Here is a 14,626-nt window from a genome sequence, read left to right on the forward strand (position 1 = left end):
GTCCATGGAAGGCGCCTTTAGAAGCCTTGAAGGCGCCTCTAATGCAGAAATTCTCATCCTGAACAAGCTGGCCCTTATTCGCGATGAGGTTTAAACTTTATTCTGGAGAAGACACCTTTCATTCCCTGAAATGCGCCTCGGGGACTATTCACTTGAGGCTTTTTGCGCTCTTCTTGCCCTACAAAGTGTGTTAGTCCAATAAATTAAATAATAACATGTAAGACAAGTGTTAGCATAATCATACTGAGTAGTAATTAGATTCTATCTCCTAGAGACTAGGATCTACTCAAGATTTCAGTTTAGGGATCCAAAATAGACCTAAATTGGGTCGATGCCTACTGTCCCTTAACCGGAACACATCCTCACAAAGTCATTCTCCTCCAGTGATTTACCTTTACTTACCAACTTACGATCGGTTGACTAGCATCTTGACTCACCAGGTCTTCATGCTAGTTGTCAGGTCCGCAGACCCAACTAAATTTCTACCGGCTGTCAGGTCCCGCAGACCCAACTGGACTTTCTGCCAGATATCAGGTCATCTCGTTAACCTATCTGGACTTCACATTAGCTATCTGGTCTCTCGGACCTAGCTAGGTTTCCACCTAGTGTCAGGTCCTTCAGACCTGTCAATTCTTGCACACTTAATAAAATACTTAGTACACAAATACACTTAATTTAACTCATTTGTCATTCACCAAAACCTGAGTTAGACCATTAGTGCAAATTACACCAATAGATTATATGTGCTAACCATTGCATAACATGGTTTTGAATATACTGAGTCTCTCGACTCACATATTTTAACTATTTCAAGTAATGAGATGAATGAGGCAGGAGACAATGAACAGTGAACCAGCTTGGGACAATGATAGTAAAATCCCAAGAATTTCCAGTCTAGTTTCCATATTAGCTAAATATTTCCTTTTGTAGAATAAGTTATGGGATTATATGACCAGTACTAAATGTTACTACTAGTTATTTGTTTTAAGAACTATTTAAGTAATTTAGTTAAATTGAGAGTATGTTATGATTGTAAGTGTAATTATAATTATATATATATATACGTTACAATTGTAAACTTTATTTTATTAGGTTTCTAGTTAAGATGGTTGTTTAGATCGAAACAAAGATCTCATATGTAGGAATGCTAAATATTACGAGGAAATAAAATCACAAATGATTCTTCGATTTTGAGTCATAGATAAGCTCTAAAGATTGATAGATCATTATTTCAACTAGAACCAAAAGTTAAAATCAAAATTTTCAAATTTAAGTTCATTTTTAACTCCTTAAATTCAAAATTTAAACTTTTAGATGGTTAAAATTGATCTACACTAATATTTAAAATTTTAAAAAATCACTCTCTCCTGATCTAAAATCTTGGTTACGTCCTTGCTCGTGATACTAGATCTTCTATTTCATCTATACTTTTTAAATTTATTTTGATAGATAAAATTTTTTTATAAGATCAAGACAATTACAAGAGTGGGATAGATTAAAAAAAAATATATTAATATTCCATGCATGTCATTATCCTTATATGGGAAAATGTTATTAGTCAAATATTTACGGATGTCCATACAAATTTCATTTGGTAGTCAAAGATAAGTTCCTGACTGCAATAATTTGGGGGTTATTTCGTCTCTCGTTGGATTGCGAAGACAGATCCCTGATTTCGATAAGGAAAATGAGAATTTCTTTTTGACTTGTCGAGTAAGAACACGAGGCAATGATTGAAGGGGATAGGTCATGTGTTTCTTAGCAAAATGGCTTAAGGAATCCATAAAGGATATGTCGTGATGTATTTGTCTTTGTTTCATATTATAAGATACTTTGAATCGATTTTTATTTGCATTCTAACGGAGTCATATTAGCTCAAAATATGGACGGGATGTGTGTTTATATTGAGAGGGACCGTCATATTATGGACGTCCTTCATTCGCCCTTATTCGTCTCTTTCAATTTTCATATCTCTATATCTTTTACATAAAAAAAAAAATTGAGAGGATGCAGCCACCGCCCTTTTTCGTCCTAACTCAAATAGTCAACTATAATTTATATATATATATTTTAAAAATATTCATTGGATTTGAATTTATGACTTTTTTGAAAGGTATATTTTAAATAGAGATGAAAATTTAAATTGTTGTTATCTGAATTATGGCTCATATCATTAGTCTCAATGTGGAATAATCTAAACTATTATTATACATTGTTATTTAAATTGTTTAAACATCATTGTTATTATTATAACAATTATGACGTTGAATAGATATGAAGTCTTCGTATTATAATAATTACGAACTCTAACTAGTAAAATAGAGTATTATTAATATGAGAATGGAATATTCATATATTGTAGTAATCGCTATCACAATACTAAACATACCTATTCGAAAATAAAAATATACACGAATGAAATACTATTTTGATGATAAATATTTTTTTTTACTATTCCAATAAAAAAACGCTATTTTGATTTTTATCCGTCTTTATTTACTAGCAAATGTACAAGAACAGAACTGTGTAATTAAAATAATGACAGTCAAAGCTAAATTAACGATAATAATAATAAATTCAGTCACGTGTGCGTCTTCTTCACTCATCTCCAGCGTTAAATACGACAAACTTGCAGCATCTGCAACGAGCGATCCGCAGAGAGAGAGAGAGAGAGAGAGAGAGAGAGAGAGATCAATAATGGCAGACGACAAGGAGAATGCGGCTCTGGCGGAAACCAAGAAGAACAACTACAGAGGCTGGAAAGCCATGCCTTACGTGATAGGTAATCTTGTCGACTCAAACCTTAATCAATCGCCAAAACCAGAGAGAGGTTTAGTTGGAATTGAATCGGCTGACGAATTGTGCAGGAAACGAGACGTTTGAGAAGCTGGGAACGATCGGAACGTCGGCGAACCTGCTGGTGTACCTCACCACCGTCTTCCACATGAACAGCATCGCGGCGGCCACCCTCGTCACTGTCTTCACGGGCACCACCAATCTTTCGCCGCTCCTCGGGGCCTTCCTCTCCGACACCTACTTCGGCCGCTACGTCACCTTGGGATTCGCCTCCGTCTCTTCTTTCACTGTAGGTGCCGTCGTTAATCCACCGTAGAAAACTGTTTCTTTGATCTGAAGGAACACAAAGGTTTAATTTTGAGCAGGGCATGCTCATTCTGACGCTCACCGCCGCTGTCTCCGAGCTGCACCCTGCTCGCTGTCATGGAGGCGGCAAGGTCTGCGAAGGGCCGACGGCGGGCCAGCTAGCGGTTCTCTTGGCGAGCTTTCTGTTCTTGGTGGTGGGCGCCGGCGGCATCCGGCCCTGCAACCTGGCCTTCGGCGCCGACCAGTTCGACCCCGGGACGGACGCTGGTCGGCGCGGCATCAACAGCTTCTTCAACTGGTACTACTTCACCTACACGACAGCCATGATGATCTCCTCCACCGTCATCATCTACGTGCAGAGCAACGTGAGCTGGGCGCTCGGCCTCGCCATCCCCACTCTGCTCATGGCCTTCTCCTGCGCCTGCTTCTTCCTCGGCTCCCGCATCTACGTCAAGATCCTCCCCGAGGGCAGCCCCCTCACTGGCATCGCCCAGGTCCTCGTTGCCGCCTTCAGGAAGCGGGCCCTGCCGCTGCCTGCGGCGGCGGATGCCCTGTACGACCCTCCACATCTCAGCTCCCTCGTCGCCAAGCTCCCTCACACCGATCAATTCCGGTAATTTCTCACAATTCATTCGATTGATGACGTCAATCGACTGATATCGACCCCAAATCTCGCAGATTTCTCGACAAAGCTGCGATCTTAACGCCGTCGGATGCGATTCACCAAAATCTCCCCGCCGCAAACGGGTGGCGACTCTGCAGTGTGCAGCAGGTCGAACAGGTGAAGTGCATCGCCAGGATCATTCCGGTTTGGTCGACCATCATCGTCTTCGAGATCGCCCTAGTGCAGCAAAGTACCTACACAGTGTTCCAAGCCCTGCAATCAGACCGCCGCCTGAACGGCACCAACTTCCAAATCCCCGCCGCTACCTTTTCCGTTTTCACCATGGCCACCATCACCATCTGGATCCCCATCTACGACCGCCTCGTCGTCCCCTGGCTCCGGCGGCTCACGGGCAAAGAGGGCGGCATCACATTACTGCAGAGGATGGGGATCGGGTTCCCCCTAGCGACCGCGGCTATGGTGGTCGCCGGCCTGGTGGAAGAGCGGAGACGCAGCTCAGCCTCGCACATGTCGAGCTTCTGGTTAATCCCCCAGCTGGTGCTCATGGGGCTGGGAGAGGCGATGGCGCTAATCGGCCAAGTGGAGTTCTGCTACAAGCAGTTCCCGGAGAACATGAGGAGCCTCGCCGGCGGCACGCTCTTCCTGGGCCTCGCCTGCTCGAATTACCTCAGCAGCTTACTCATTATGGTCATCCATCGAACGACTGGTGGGCGTGGAAGGGCGAACTGGTTGGCCGGAGATCTTGATCAGGGGAGGCTCGATTTGTACTATTATTTGATCGCCGGCATGGGAGCACTCAACTTCGTGTTCTTCGTGGTCTGCGCTAGGTGGTACAGGTACAAGAGCTCGGAGAAGGAACAGGAGTTGGCCACGCAAAGAGCAGTAGAAGACACCAAAAGCTGTGTTTGATCCTTTACCTCCAAAAATACCAATATAATCTCTCTATATACATGTAATATTGGATTGTTCTGGGCCGTAATCTGGGCTGTAATGGGCCTTAACCATGTCGTTACCATGATCTTAGATAATATCTAATCATCCAGCGGACCAGTTCAAATCTTTTGTCCCCAAATTTCTCTGTCCTCGTTTCCCCTATCGATCGGATGGACCAGATTATATCTCAAAGCATCATGGCATCCTTAAGATGTGTGCAGTATCCTCGTGATGTGCAAGACATCCTTGAGATGTAATCTGGTCCGTCCGATCGGCAAGGGGACACGGAGACAGAGAAATTTGGGGACAGAGGATTTGAACTCCCAGCAGACAACATATTTGTTTCTATAGTATATTTAACATTTCTTATTAAAAAATTTATAGTAAAAATTTTTTTGATGTCGCACGATAATTGCAATTAAAAGAGTTGGGACATGCCAAGAAGTCGACGGGTCAGGGTGGATCATGCCTGAACGAAAAGGATTGAAGGAAATTATTGGGTTCGGTACTTGGGCCTAAGGCGTTGTAGGGCTTAGGAAACATAAGGTGATATGGGAATATCGGAGCCGCATGTGATAGGCCTAGATCAAAGGTCTCAATCAATAGTCAAGTAGAGGTGGAGGTCAAAGTAACCGTCGACTCCAACAACCCATGGGCCCGACTCCCTCAGCTCAATCTCTAGACTTCTACAGTTCAGTCTCTCGATACTCCCTCAGTTCAGTCTCCCAACTTCAATAGCTCAAGGGCCCGACAACCACAGCTCAGTCCCTTGATACACCCTCGGCTCAGTCTCCCGACTCCAACAGCCCATGGGCCCAACTCCTACAGCTCGGTCCCTCGATCTTCCCTCAACTTAGTACCCCCAATATGCCCTCAGTTAAGTCTCATGACTCCCTTGAGCGGGGCTCGCATCCCGTGTGATTGGTTGCTCAATTGCCTCCGACAAATACGGACAACGTATCCGTTATTCTTCGTAGGGCATGGGTAACGCAACCATCTATCCTGGAGGACATGAGTAACGTAAGGGTCCATCATGGAACATGTGGAGAACGTGAAGATATAGTTACAGCTCTATAAAAGGTCATCCACTCTCGCGGCCGTAGGTATGCGCACACAATCATCTACACTTTTCGACTACTTCAGTTCCTTGCTCTTCCTTAAGCCCTGTGCTAACTTGAGTGTTAGAGTGATCGTGTCGAGTCCACACTCGGTACCCATTCTAATCTTTTGCTAAGTGTCTGTAGGAAGCTCGTAGGTCCTCCTCGTAGTGTGTCCCCTGCTACCACAATCTCAAACATGAACAAAGGTGTTGTCTATGAGTACATCACTTGAATTGAGATATTGAGACCGTGGAACTCGAGAGAACAGTCGAGGATCCTATCTCCATAAGTGACATGATTCGTGGGGAAACTGTCACCATGCCCAGAGAAGACTTCCAAAGGCTAGTCGATCAGGTAGTGCAGAGGATTCTTCAAAGACTCCCATCGGTAAGCTCGACGCCTGAAGAAATACATGCTGCTTCGACAGAGCTGCCTCCCATTCCCCACCATTTATCGATGGATTCGACAAGTTCTCCCCCTACTATGTTTTTGGCTCCAGACTCAACCGGTAGTCTGACCCAAGGAGCACTCACTTGAATCTGAAGCAGGAGAGACACCTCCGCGGAATTTGAACAAAGAAAAGAAGCCTCTGCCCACCGAAGAGAAAGATGCGAGTAGTACACCTTTTGTGAAATTGTTCTAGAAGATGAGATGCCACGCAACTTTTGGATGCCTCATCTTGGAGAACACACCAGGTCCGTCGACCCTGAGGATCACTTGGTTCAGTTGGAGAATATTGCTTTGCTGCATCAATATTTAGATGGTGTTAATTACATTGTCTTTCTAACGACTCTTTCCGGCTTCGCCCAATGGTGGTTTAAATAATTACGAGCCTCTTCTATCCAAACCTTCATCGACTTCAAAATCGTATTCTTGCACCACTTCGCCAATAGTAAGTGGTATTACAAGACATCCCTCAACTTATTTTTCTTAAAGCAACAGTCAAGGAAACCCTGAGGCAATACATATAATGATTCAATCAGATTACTCTAGATGTACCTTCGGCCACCTCTGAGGTACTCATAAGTGCATTCTTTCGGTCTCTAGTGAAGAAGTTCTCAACAAATTTCGATCATCTCCTAGGTCAATTGGCAAAGTATATTAATGTCAAAGAGGCTTAGTTGGCAAGAAAGGGAGAAATCAGTGCATCGGTGCTTGTGTTGGCATGACCTGAGGGCAAAGCGCCTCCACCACCTTTGTGACACAAAAGAACCGTTCACCAATCACCATTATACTCCATTCCGGCCAGGTACGAGAATGGTGCAAACCATGGAAACAATCCCGACATCCGACCTTAAGTCCCATAGGTCGAATGGTGAAGCATCATAGCAATATTGCTCTTTTTATCTCTCTTGTGGGTAATTTATCCATGAGTGTTGGCAATATGCTAGAGAGTTTTATCAAGCGACTAAGGAGTGCCTATCTACTAGGAGATCAACTCTGAGGTTAGCTTAATGCTTGTCTGCCTAACACGCTTATGGTGAGAATTTGAAGCATTGAACAAATCTTGGAAGGGACACCTCCCCAAGAAGGAGATCTCAGTATCAATCTCGAGAGCCCGATCATAGACGACAATGGACTCATCCAGAGAACATTAAGGGAAAGTCCCCACTCTGGGGAGGCATTCACATGATCTATGGAGAATTGATTAATGGAGACTCAAATCGAGCCCGGAACATTCATGGCTGAAGACTTGAAAGCTATAAAATCGACACCAAATTGTAGGCAAAGACGAGTTCCCCGATTAATTTCAGTTCTCTACATCCAGAAGTGGTAGCTATCCCCCATGAGGATGCACTGGTGATATAGGCTCTCATAGTTAATTACAACGTGGCTAGAGTCTTCGTCAATACCAAGAGCTTGGTGAATGTGTTGTTCAAGCAGACACTCAACTAGATGCAGACAGATCTTCATGAATTGCGATCAATTTCTATGGTGTTGTTTGATTTTACTAGACATGAGGTTGAGCCGCTCGGATTGATCAACCTCCTATTATCCATGCGAGAAGAACCTTCAAAGCGTACTCGGACCGTTTTCTTCATAGTGGTTGATGTATCGTTCGCCTACAATGTCATTCTAGGTCGTCCCCCCTTGAGTTTGTTCCGAGCCATGGACACTTTGGGCCTAAACAGAACAAAATAAGCAAAGACGATGTCACCAAGTTGATGGAGGCTAGCCATAATCAGGAGGTTCATTTATCGATATGGTTAACCAATGTGTTGGTGGTCTCCAAGCCTGGTGATAAATGGAGGGTCTACGTGGACTTTTGGGATCTTAACAAAGCATGCCCGAAGGACTGCTATTCTCTACCTTACATCAACTAATTGGTAGACTTGACCTTGGGTTGCGAGGTCATATCCATAATAGATACATATAAGGGCTACCATCAGATTCCCTTGGCAGTCAAAGGCCAAGAAAATGTTAGCTTCGTCACCTCAGACGAGACCTTCTGTTGGTGTTAGGAGTACTAGCTAATTGAACTTAATTTTGTTAGTGGTAAAGAGTTCAAAGTTAAACTACGTTATGATCTAACAAGCCTACTTGAGTGTGCAGGAAAGACCTAGTTGAGGCTAGGCAATGAAGTCATGGTCAAGGGACTGGGCATGAAGTCCTGGTCAAAGAATTGAGCATAAAATCCTGGTCAAGTAGACTAGACAGAAGTCTTGGCAGATCAAGGGCATCGGACGGAAGTCCTGGGGATCACGAACACCAGGCAGAAGTCTAGGCGGGTCGATGATTAGACTAGAAGAAGTCTCGAGTGTTAAGGTCATACGCTAAGCAAAAGTTCAAACAGGTGTTTGAAAAAAGGTAATTCTGATGAGAGGAGTAGGTGAAGATGCTTTCTCGGTTGAGGGAATAATAGACGTCGGTTTGACCTAGGGTTTTATGAAAAATTTGAAAGTCAGAATCGGACAGTCCTGAGACTATTAAGATGAATTAAAATGCTATATTTTGCCTTTTATGCTAACTTTGTGGTGTAGAAATTCGAAGCTGAAAGTTGGCCAGAAAAGGGACTTCCAGGCGCCCGGATGTCTAAGCGCCTAGAGTGGGTCTAAGTGCCTGGATTGGGTCGAACCTAGCCACGAGTATAGATGAGGTGGTGTGCTCAAATTAGCCAGCACATGTCAAAGTCCAGGCACCCGGACAAGTAGAGGGGTCCGGAGATGGATAAAACCTATGCAGATAGAGCTTCGCTAAGGTGAATCTATGTCAGCCGTCCAAGTGCCCAGGGGTGGTCCAAGTGTCTGGAGTTGGATAAATGCCTGACGAAACATGATCAAATAGGCTTCGATCCAGGCACCTGGGACCGATCCAGGAGCCCAAGACTAGTTCAAGTGCCTATAAAAGGTTATAAAAAGGGCTTCAACTAGCAGCTTCAAATTACAATTCTCTATGACTTTTTACTTGCAGTTGCTCCAAAAATCTCTCTATGAAGTTTGAACATTGATCCGACAACCAACACCAAAGTTACTACTCATTTAAAGTTGTCAGTAAATTTTATATTTACATTTACTTTGTAATTCAGATTCCTTTTGTAATTCTTCGAGCTATTAATGAATTGTCTAACGTAAACATTCAACGAGTGTAAGTCTTTGAGTAGGAGTTGTCGAAAGTTTCGAATCAAGAAAAGCTAACTTATGTTAGTGATTTCTTTGTCCTTCTCTTAATTCTATTTTCACTGTATTTTCTCTAGTTTGTACGAAAAATGTGAAAAAACCACTAGCGTTATTCATCTCCTCTCTTGTGCATTCTTCAATCTTTCAATTGGTATCAGAGCGAGGGCGCTCTAAATTGGTGCAACCATCATCAGAGCCTTTTTTTGGTTATTCATTTTCAAATTTCATCATAAGTCAGAATTGACGTAATCACCTCTTTTGACAAATTTCTCATTTCTTTGAATTTTTTCAAAGTTGGTACACCACCACTCGAACAATATTTCATTTCAAGTACGTTATTCTTTTCTTCCGCTCTACTAATACAAGATCAACTCTTGGTACATTTTCCTTTTATTTTTATTTTGCGAGATCGATTATACAAAATGACTCATCAAGAAGGCTACAACACAGTTTGTCCACCTCTTTTCTCTCACGAGAACTTCAACTACTGGAAGAGCCGAATGGAGTACCACTTGAAGACATTAGTGGAAGTATGGATGATGATCCAAACAGGGTTTGCACTACCGCTCGAGACACTGGAGTATCAATGATATGCAAAAACTTGAACCCACACATGATGAAAAATTTTGAGCTAAAGACAATTCAGACTCTCCAATGCTACCTAACCAAAGAAGAACTGAATCAAGTCGATCCCTTCAGCAGTGCCAAGGACCTTTGGGAGAAACTGATTGAGCTACACAAATGCACCTCCAATACAAAAGTAAGTAAAAGAGATTTAATTTTAAATAAATCATATAACATAAGAATCAGCAAGCTAGCTCCACACCCGAATCCTAGTTCTTCTCAACGGGCTTCACACGATCGATCAGAAAGTGAAGAACTGAGACACAATAGGGTACACCTTAAACACTTTGTGGCATCTATGGTAGATGCTTAGAAAGTGTTGGTGTAGTTAGCGTTGATGATCAAACTCAGGTTTTGGTGTATGATAAAAAGGTTAAAGTTAGATATTATATTCTAATTCATTTACCAAGTGTGCAGGACGCGTTCTCCATTGAGGAAATAGTAGACGTCGGTCTGACCTAAGATTTTAACGAGATCCAAAGTCAGAACCGGACAGTCCAAACAATGTCAAACATAATACTTATTTTTTTATATTTTTGTTTATTTTACTAACTCTTTGGTGTAGGACATTAAAGTTGAAAGTTGGTTGAAAAAAGGGTCTCCAGGTGTCCTGGAAGGGTCCAGGCGCCCCGAGTAGGTCCAAGCGCCCGAAGGTCCGGGTACCCCTAGTGGGTCCAGGCGCCTAGATGGGATCGAATTGAGCCACACACACATTTGAGTTGGCACGCTTCGATTGGCCGACACACATTAGGGTTTAGGTACATGCACCGATCTAGGCACCCGAAGTTGGATAGAACTTCGTAGATAGAGCTTCGTCGAGGTGTAACCATTGATGTGTGCATTTTATATAAGTTTTTATCATACTTGGACACATATTCTATTCCATTTTATATGTATATATTTTATGCATTCATCTTTGTGTGCTTCTTTTTATTACTTTTAGTTCAAAGAACTGCTCTTTGCTCATTTTAATTGACAAGGATGCCAATCAAAGTGAAATTGGAAGAAATAAAGAGCACCCCCTATTTGACATGGGTCGTGCCCGGATCGACAACCCCACCATGGTGACTCGTGCCTAGTGGCACGGGTCGTGCTAGCTTCAGCGATTGCGACACAGGCTGCTCGTGCCGAGCGACACGGGTTGTGCCCAGCTCTACAGCCTCGCCACATCCACCTGTGCCCCAAGTCACGAGTAGTGCCGCTTCACATCTAGAATTGTCGAGCTTGACACAAGAGCCCGTGCCCAGTGGCACGACCCGTGTCGAGCGTCCAATTTCCAACACTATTTAAGGAAAACTCTGGATCGGGATTGGGGGGCTTAAACGAGGGGACTTAGTCCCCCTCCTAGGGAGTGGGTTTCCCCCTCTTGAGGAAACCCTAAAGGCATAATCTTCATTAACTCCGGCGATCCCACCACCTCTAGCACAAGGGAACCACACCAAAGACATCAGGAATCTTCTCCCTAGACATTTCTCCTCTATTCTCTGTTTTGATATATATAAATACTTTTATTAGTATCTTTGGTTTGTAATTTTCTTATAATGGAATAGTTCTCTTGATTCTAGGATGTAGGAAGTAGCCCTTTTGATATGTGAACATTTTTTTATTAATATATATGTTTGCATATTTTTTGTTTGATAAAATATGTGTTTTTGGTCTGGATCTATCGTATTAATACAACTCGATGCCAAAAGTACGAGATTCATATCCCACAAGGGTTTGGGGATGAATTGAAAGGAGAATTCAACCCTCTGACCTATAGAAAACTGAGATGTAGAGAGTCAGATATGAAAGTGTAACCTGGTATGTCTTGAGAAGCCCTAGGCCATCATAGAGCTTAATGGATCAAACCTAATTCATTGTAGACAATAATTAGGGCTGATATGCTGTTGTAGAAGCAAAGTTTACATCGGATACCATAGGATAGTCTACCTACATAAATACTCATTGAGGATAGGAAACCAAATATAGATTAGGTGTTTACAATTATTTGGGTGAAACCAAAGTTCTGGAATTGCCTTCACCCACTGCTTCTTACCATGATCCTTGAGATCCCGCTGCTTTCTCTCTATGATCTCACTACCACTTCTGTGATCTCTTTGCCTCCCCCTCACTTCTCTCGCTCTCTCTCTTACTCTCTCTCTCCCCCATGCTCTCTCAACTCTAGTTTTCTCTCTTATTCTAGTGGCATACACATAAATCCTTGATTATCTAGATAACTTATTTTATAATTCTGATTAGTACTTGATTCATAGTCCTTATAGGATCGATATCTTTTATTATTTGATGATATCTCTATACAGTTATGAATTTGCTACACATCAACCACATTAGCAGTCTAGGTGTCCAAGGGTGGTCCCAGGTGCTTGGAGGTGGATAAATCAACATTGAAGCAAGATCAAATAGGACTCCCCAGTCAGGGGCCAACTGTTCCATTAGGTGAAGGCTAAAGTGGAAGGGAGAAGGCCAGAGATGACGCCGTGTCTAGGGGCTGGGTGAGCACAATTGACAATTTGTCTATCGGTGGCCAGAGCTCTGGAGAGTGGACAGAGCTTTATTGTTTTCCTGTGCAATGCGGTTCGGGTTTGTTTTGGGCAGAGGATTGCTAACCTCCTCATCACTGAGAGGCCACTTTAAGGGACTGCTAGATTCATTTGTGTCTCCTAGGTTTTAGAAATGGAGAGCCAAGGAGTGTTGGAGCAATCCCAATGGTCCATGTGACCATGTGTTTTGGTGTTTGGGCAAAGAGTTTAAGTTAGGTTTACCCTTATTATTTCATATGTGTATGTGAGTGTGCAGGTTTGCAGGATACACATATGCCTCAGCTTGATGGCTTCGGGTCAAGTGAAGGATGGAGCATCCGAGGGACCGTAGACAAGGTAGCAAGGACAAGGGTCGAGGGAAGCGACTTCGAGGCATACGCGAAGGATGACATCAAGGGACGAGCTGCGGGCTTGGATGCATCCGAGGGACAAAAGCCAAAGGAAGTAGGCTTGAAGGCAAGAGGTCAAGGCTGCAAAGAAGAGTCAAGTGAGTCGCGAGGGTACGAGTGCATGAGAGATTGTACTCGGGGAAAAATCTCGATGGGTACTGTAGCAGCCAGTGGGGCACTATAGCAGTCAACGGCACTGTAGCAACCAACGACATTGTAGCAATCGACTGGTGCATTGTAGAAGTCGACTGATGTACTGTAGCAGTCGACTGGTGCACTATAGCAGTCGACTGGTGCACTATAGTAGTCGACTGGTGCATTGTAGCAGTCGACTAGTAGAGTGCCGTTGGAGTACCGTTAGGCTGACACTAGTCGACTGGTGCAAGGACTAGTCGACTGGTAACGGGCAAATTAGTTTGCTGATTTCTTCCAAGCTCTATAAGAAGGAGCTTGGGATGGTCGGCCAAGGTGACGAAATTAGACTTGGTTAAAGCCTAATTAGTAGTCATCTAGTGCTCTAGCAATCCAAGTGTTCTTGATCGAGTTGTGGCGAGGTTTCTCCACCGACAAGGAGGATTGTGCTTGCCGGAGTTTTCGGGGACTAATCCACCGAAGGATTGAGGGATCGTCCACCTTACGGACAACCATGGAGTAGGAGCAAGTTATCTCTAAACCACGTAAACGAACGTGTTAGCGGTTTGCGTTTCCTTTCTTAGTCTTAGTCTTTCTACTTGTTTGTTTGTATTTCCGCTTGCGCACTAACATTGTAGAAAGAAGTGAGTATTTGGAGGTGGCCTAGCTATCCAACTCCCCTTCAAGCCGGCCACCGATCCTCCTACAGTTGGTATCAGAGCAAGGTCGCTCTCCATCGGACTAACCGCCGAGGAAGCAAAGATGACCGGCTTGATTGAACCGCCAAAGTTTGAAGGCGGAGGCTTATGGGACATCACATATTGGATGATGAAGATGGAGGTCTTCTTCAATATGGATTGGGACACCATGATGGTGGTCAAAGAGCTGTTTGAAGTCCCGAAAGACAAGAAAGGGAAGAAACTCCGACCGCGTCATTGGACGGAGGAGCAAATCTCACGATCAAAGGCAAATGATAAGGTAATATCTATTTTGATTATATTTTGCCTAATGACATGATGAGTCGTGTAGGAATATACAAGAACACCCATGATTTGTGGAGCAAGATAAAGAAGGTTCAATGGGAAGAACCTATGCCTACACAAGAGAAAGAAGAGCCCAAGGAGATGAGTTTAATAGCTCAAGAAGAGGAGGTGGAGCAAAGGGAAGTTGAGTCATGCTCAACATACAAAGAGGAGAAGAATGAAGAAATTCCATCCACAAGTGTGGATGAGGAAACATCCTCAAGAATTGAAGAAGAATCCAATACAAGTGAAGAGGATGAAGAAGAGGTCTTGGAAGTTGTCAACCTAGCAAGCACCTCCACCGAAGCGAAGTCAAAGGACCATATCACTTGCTTCGGGTGCAATGAGAAGGGACACTACAAGAGTAGATGTCCATTGGGTAAGAAAGAGGTATATCCTAAACTCAATTCAATTTCTCTAGAATCTAATTTGAGTTGTAGGAAGAAGAAGGAGAAGAAACATATTAGATGCTTCACGTGTGGTGAAATGGGGCACTACCACACCAAATGCCCAAGGAAGAAAGAAATCAAAAAGTTGGC

The 14,626-nt window shown here is 43.4% G+C and overlaps 1 protein-coding gene across 1 annotated transcript; it reads left to right on the top strand.

Moving 5' to 3' along the window:
• Positions 1–2,647: 2,647 nt before the first annotated feature.
• LOC122005840 (protein NRT1/ PTR FAMILY 2.11-like) lies at positions 2,648–4,731 on the top strand. The gene is made up of 4 exons (XM_042561063.1): positions 2,648–2,782; positions 2,868–3,085; positions 3,162–3,715; positions 3,781–4,731. Exons 1-4 carry the CDS (start codon positions 2,698–2,700, stop codon positions 4,634–4,636), a joined length of 1,713 nt encoding a protein of 570 aa, XP_042416997.1. The 5' UTR covers positions 2,648–2,697; the 3' UTR covers positions 4,637–4,731.
• Positions 4,732–14,626: the final 9,895 nt, after the last annotated feature.

Source organism: Zingiber officinale, chromosome 7B (assembly GCF_018446385.1).
Source record: "Zingiber officinale cultivar Zhangliang chromosome 7B, Zo_v1.1, whole genome shotgun sequence".
NCBI lineage: Eukaryota > Viridiplantae > Streptophyta > Magnoliopsida > Zingiberales > Zingiberaceae > Zingiber > Zingiber officinale.

Coding starts and splice junctions, on each gene's coding strand:
- LOC122005840 (XM_042561063.1), top strand. CDS start 2,698: ATGGCAGACGACAAGGAGAATGCGGCTCTGGCGGAAACCAAGAAGAAC. Junction 2,783..2,867: donor AGCCATGCCTTACGTGATAG/GTAATCTTGTCG, acceptor CGAATTGTGCAG/GAAACGAGACGTTTGAGAAG. Junction 3,086..3,161: donor CCTCCGTCTCTTCTTTCACT/GTAGGTGCCGTC, acceptor AATTTTGAGCAG/GGCATGCTCATTCTGACGCT.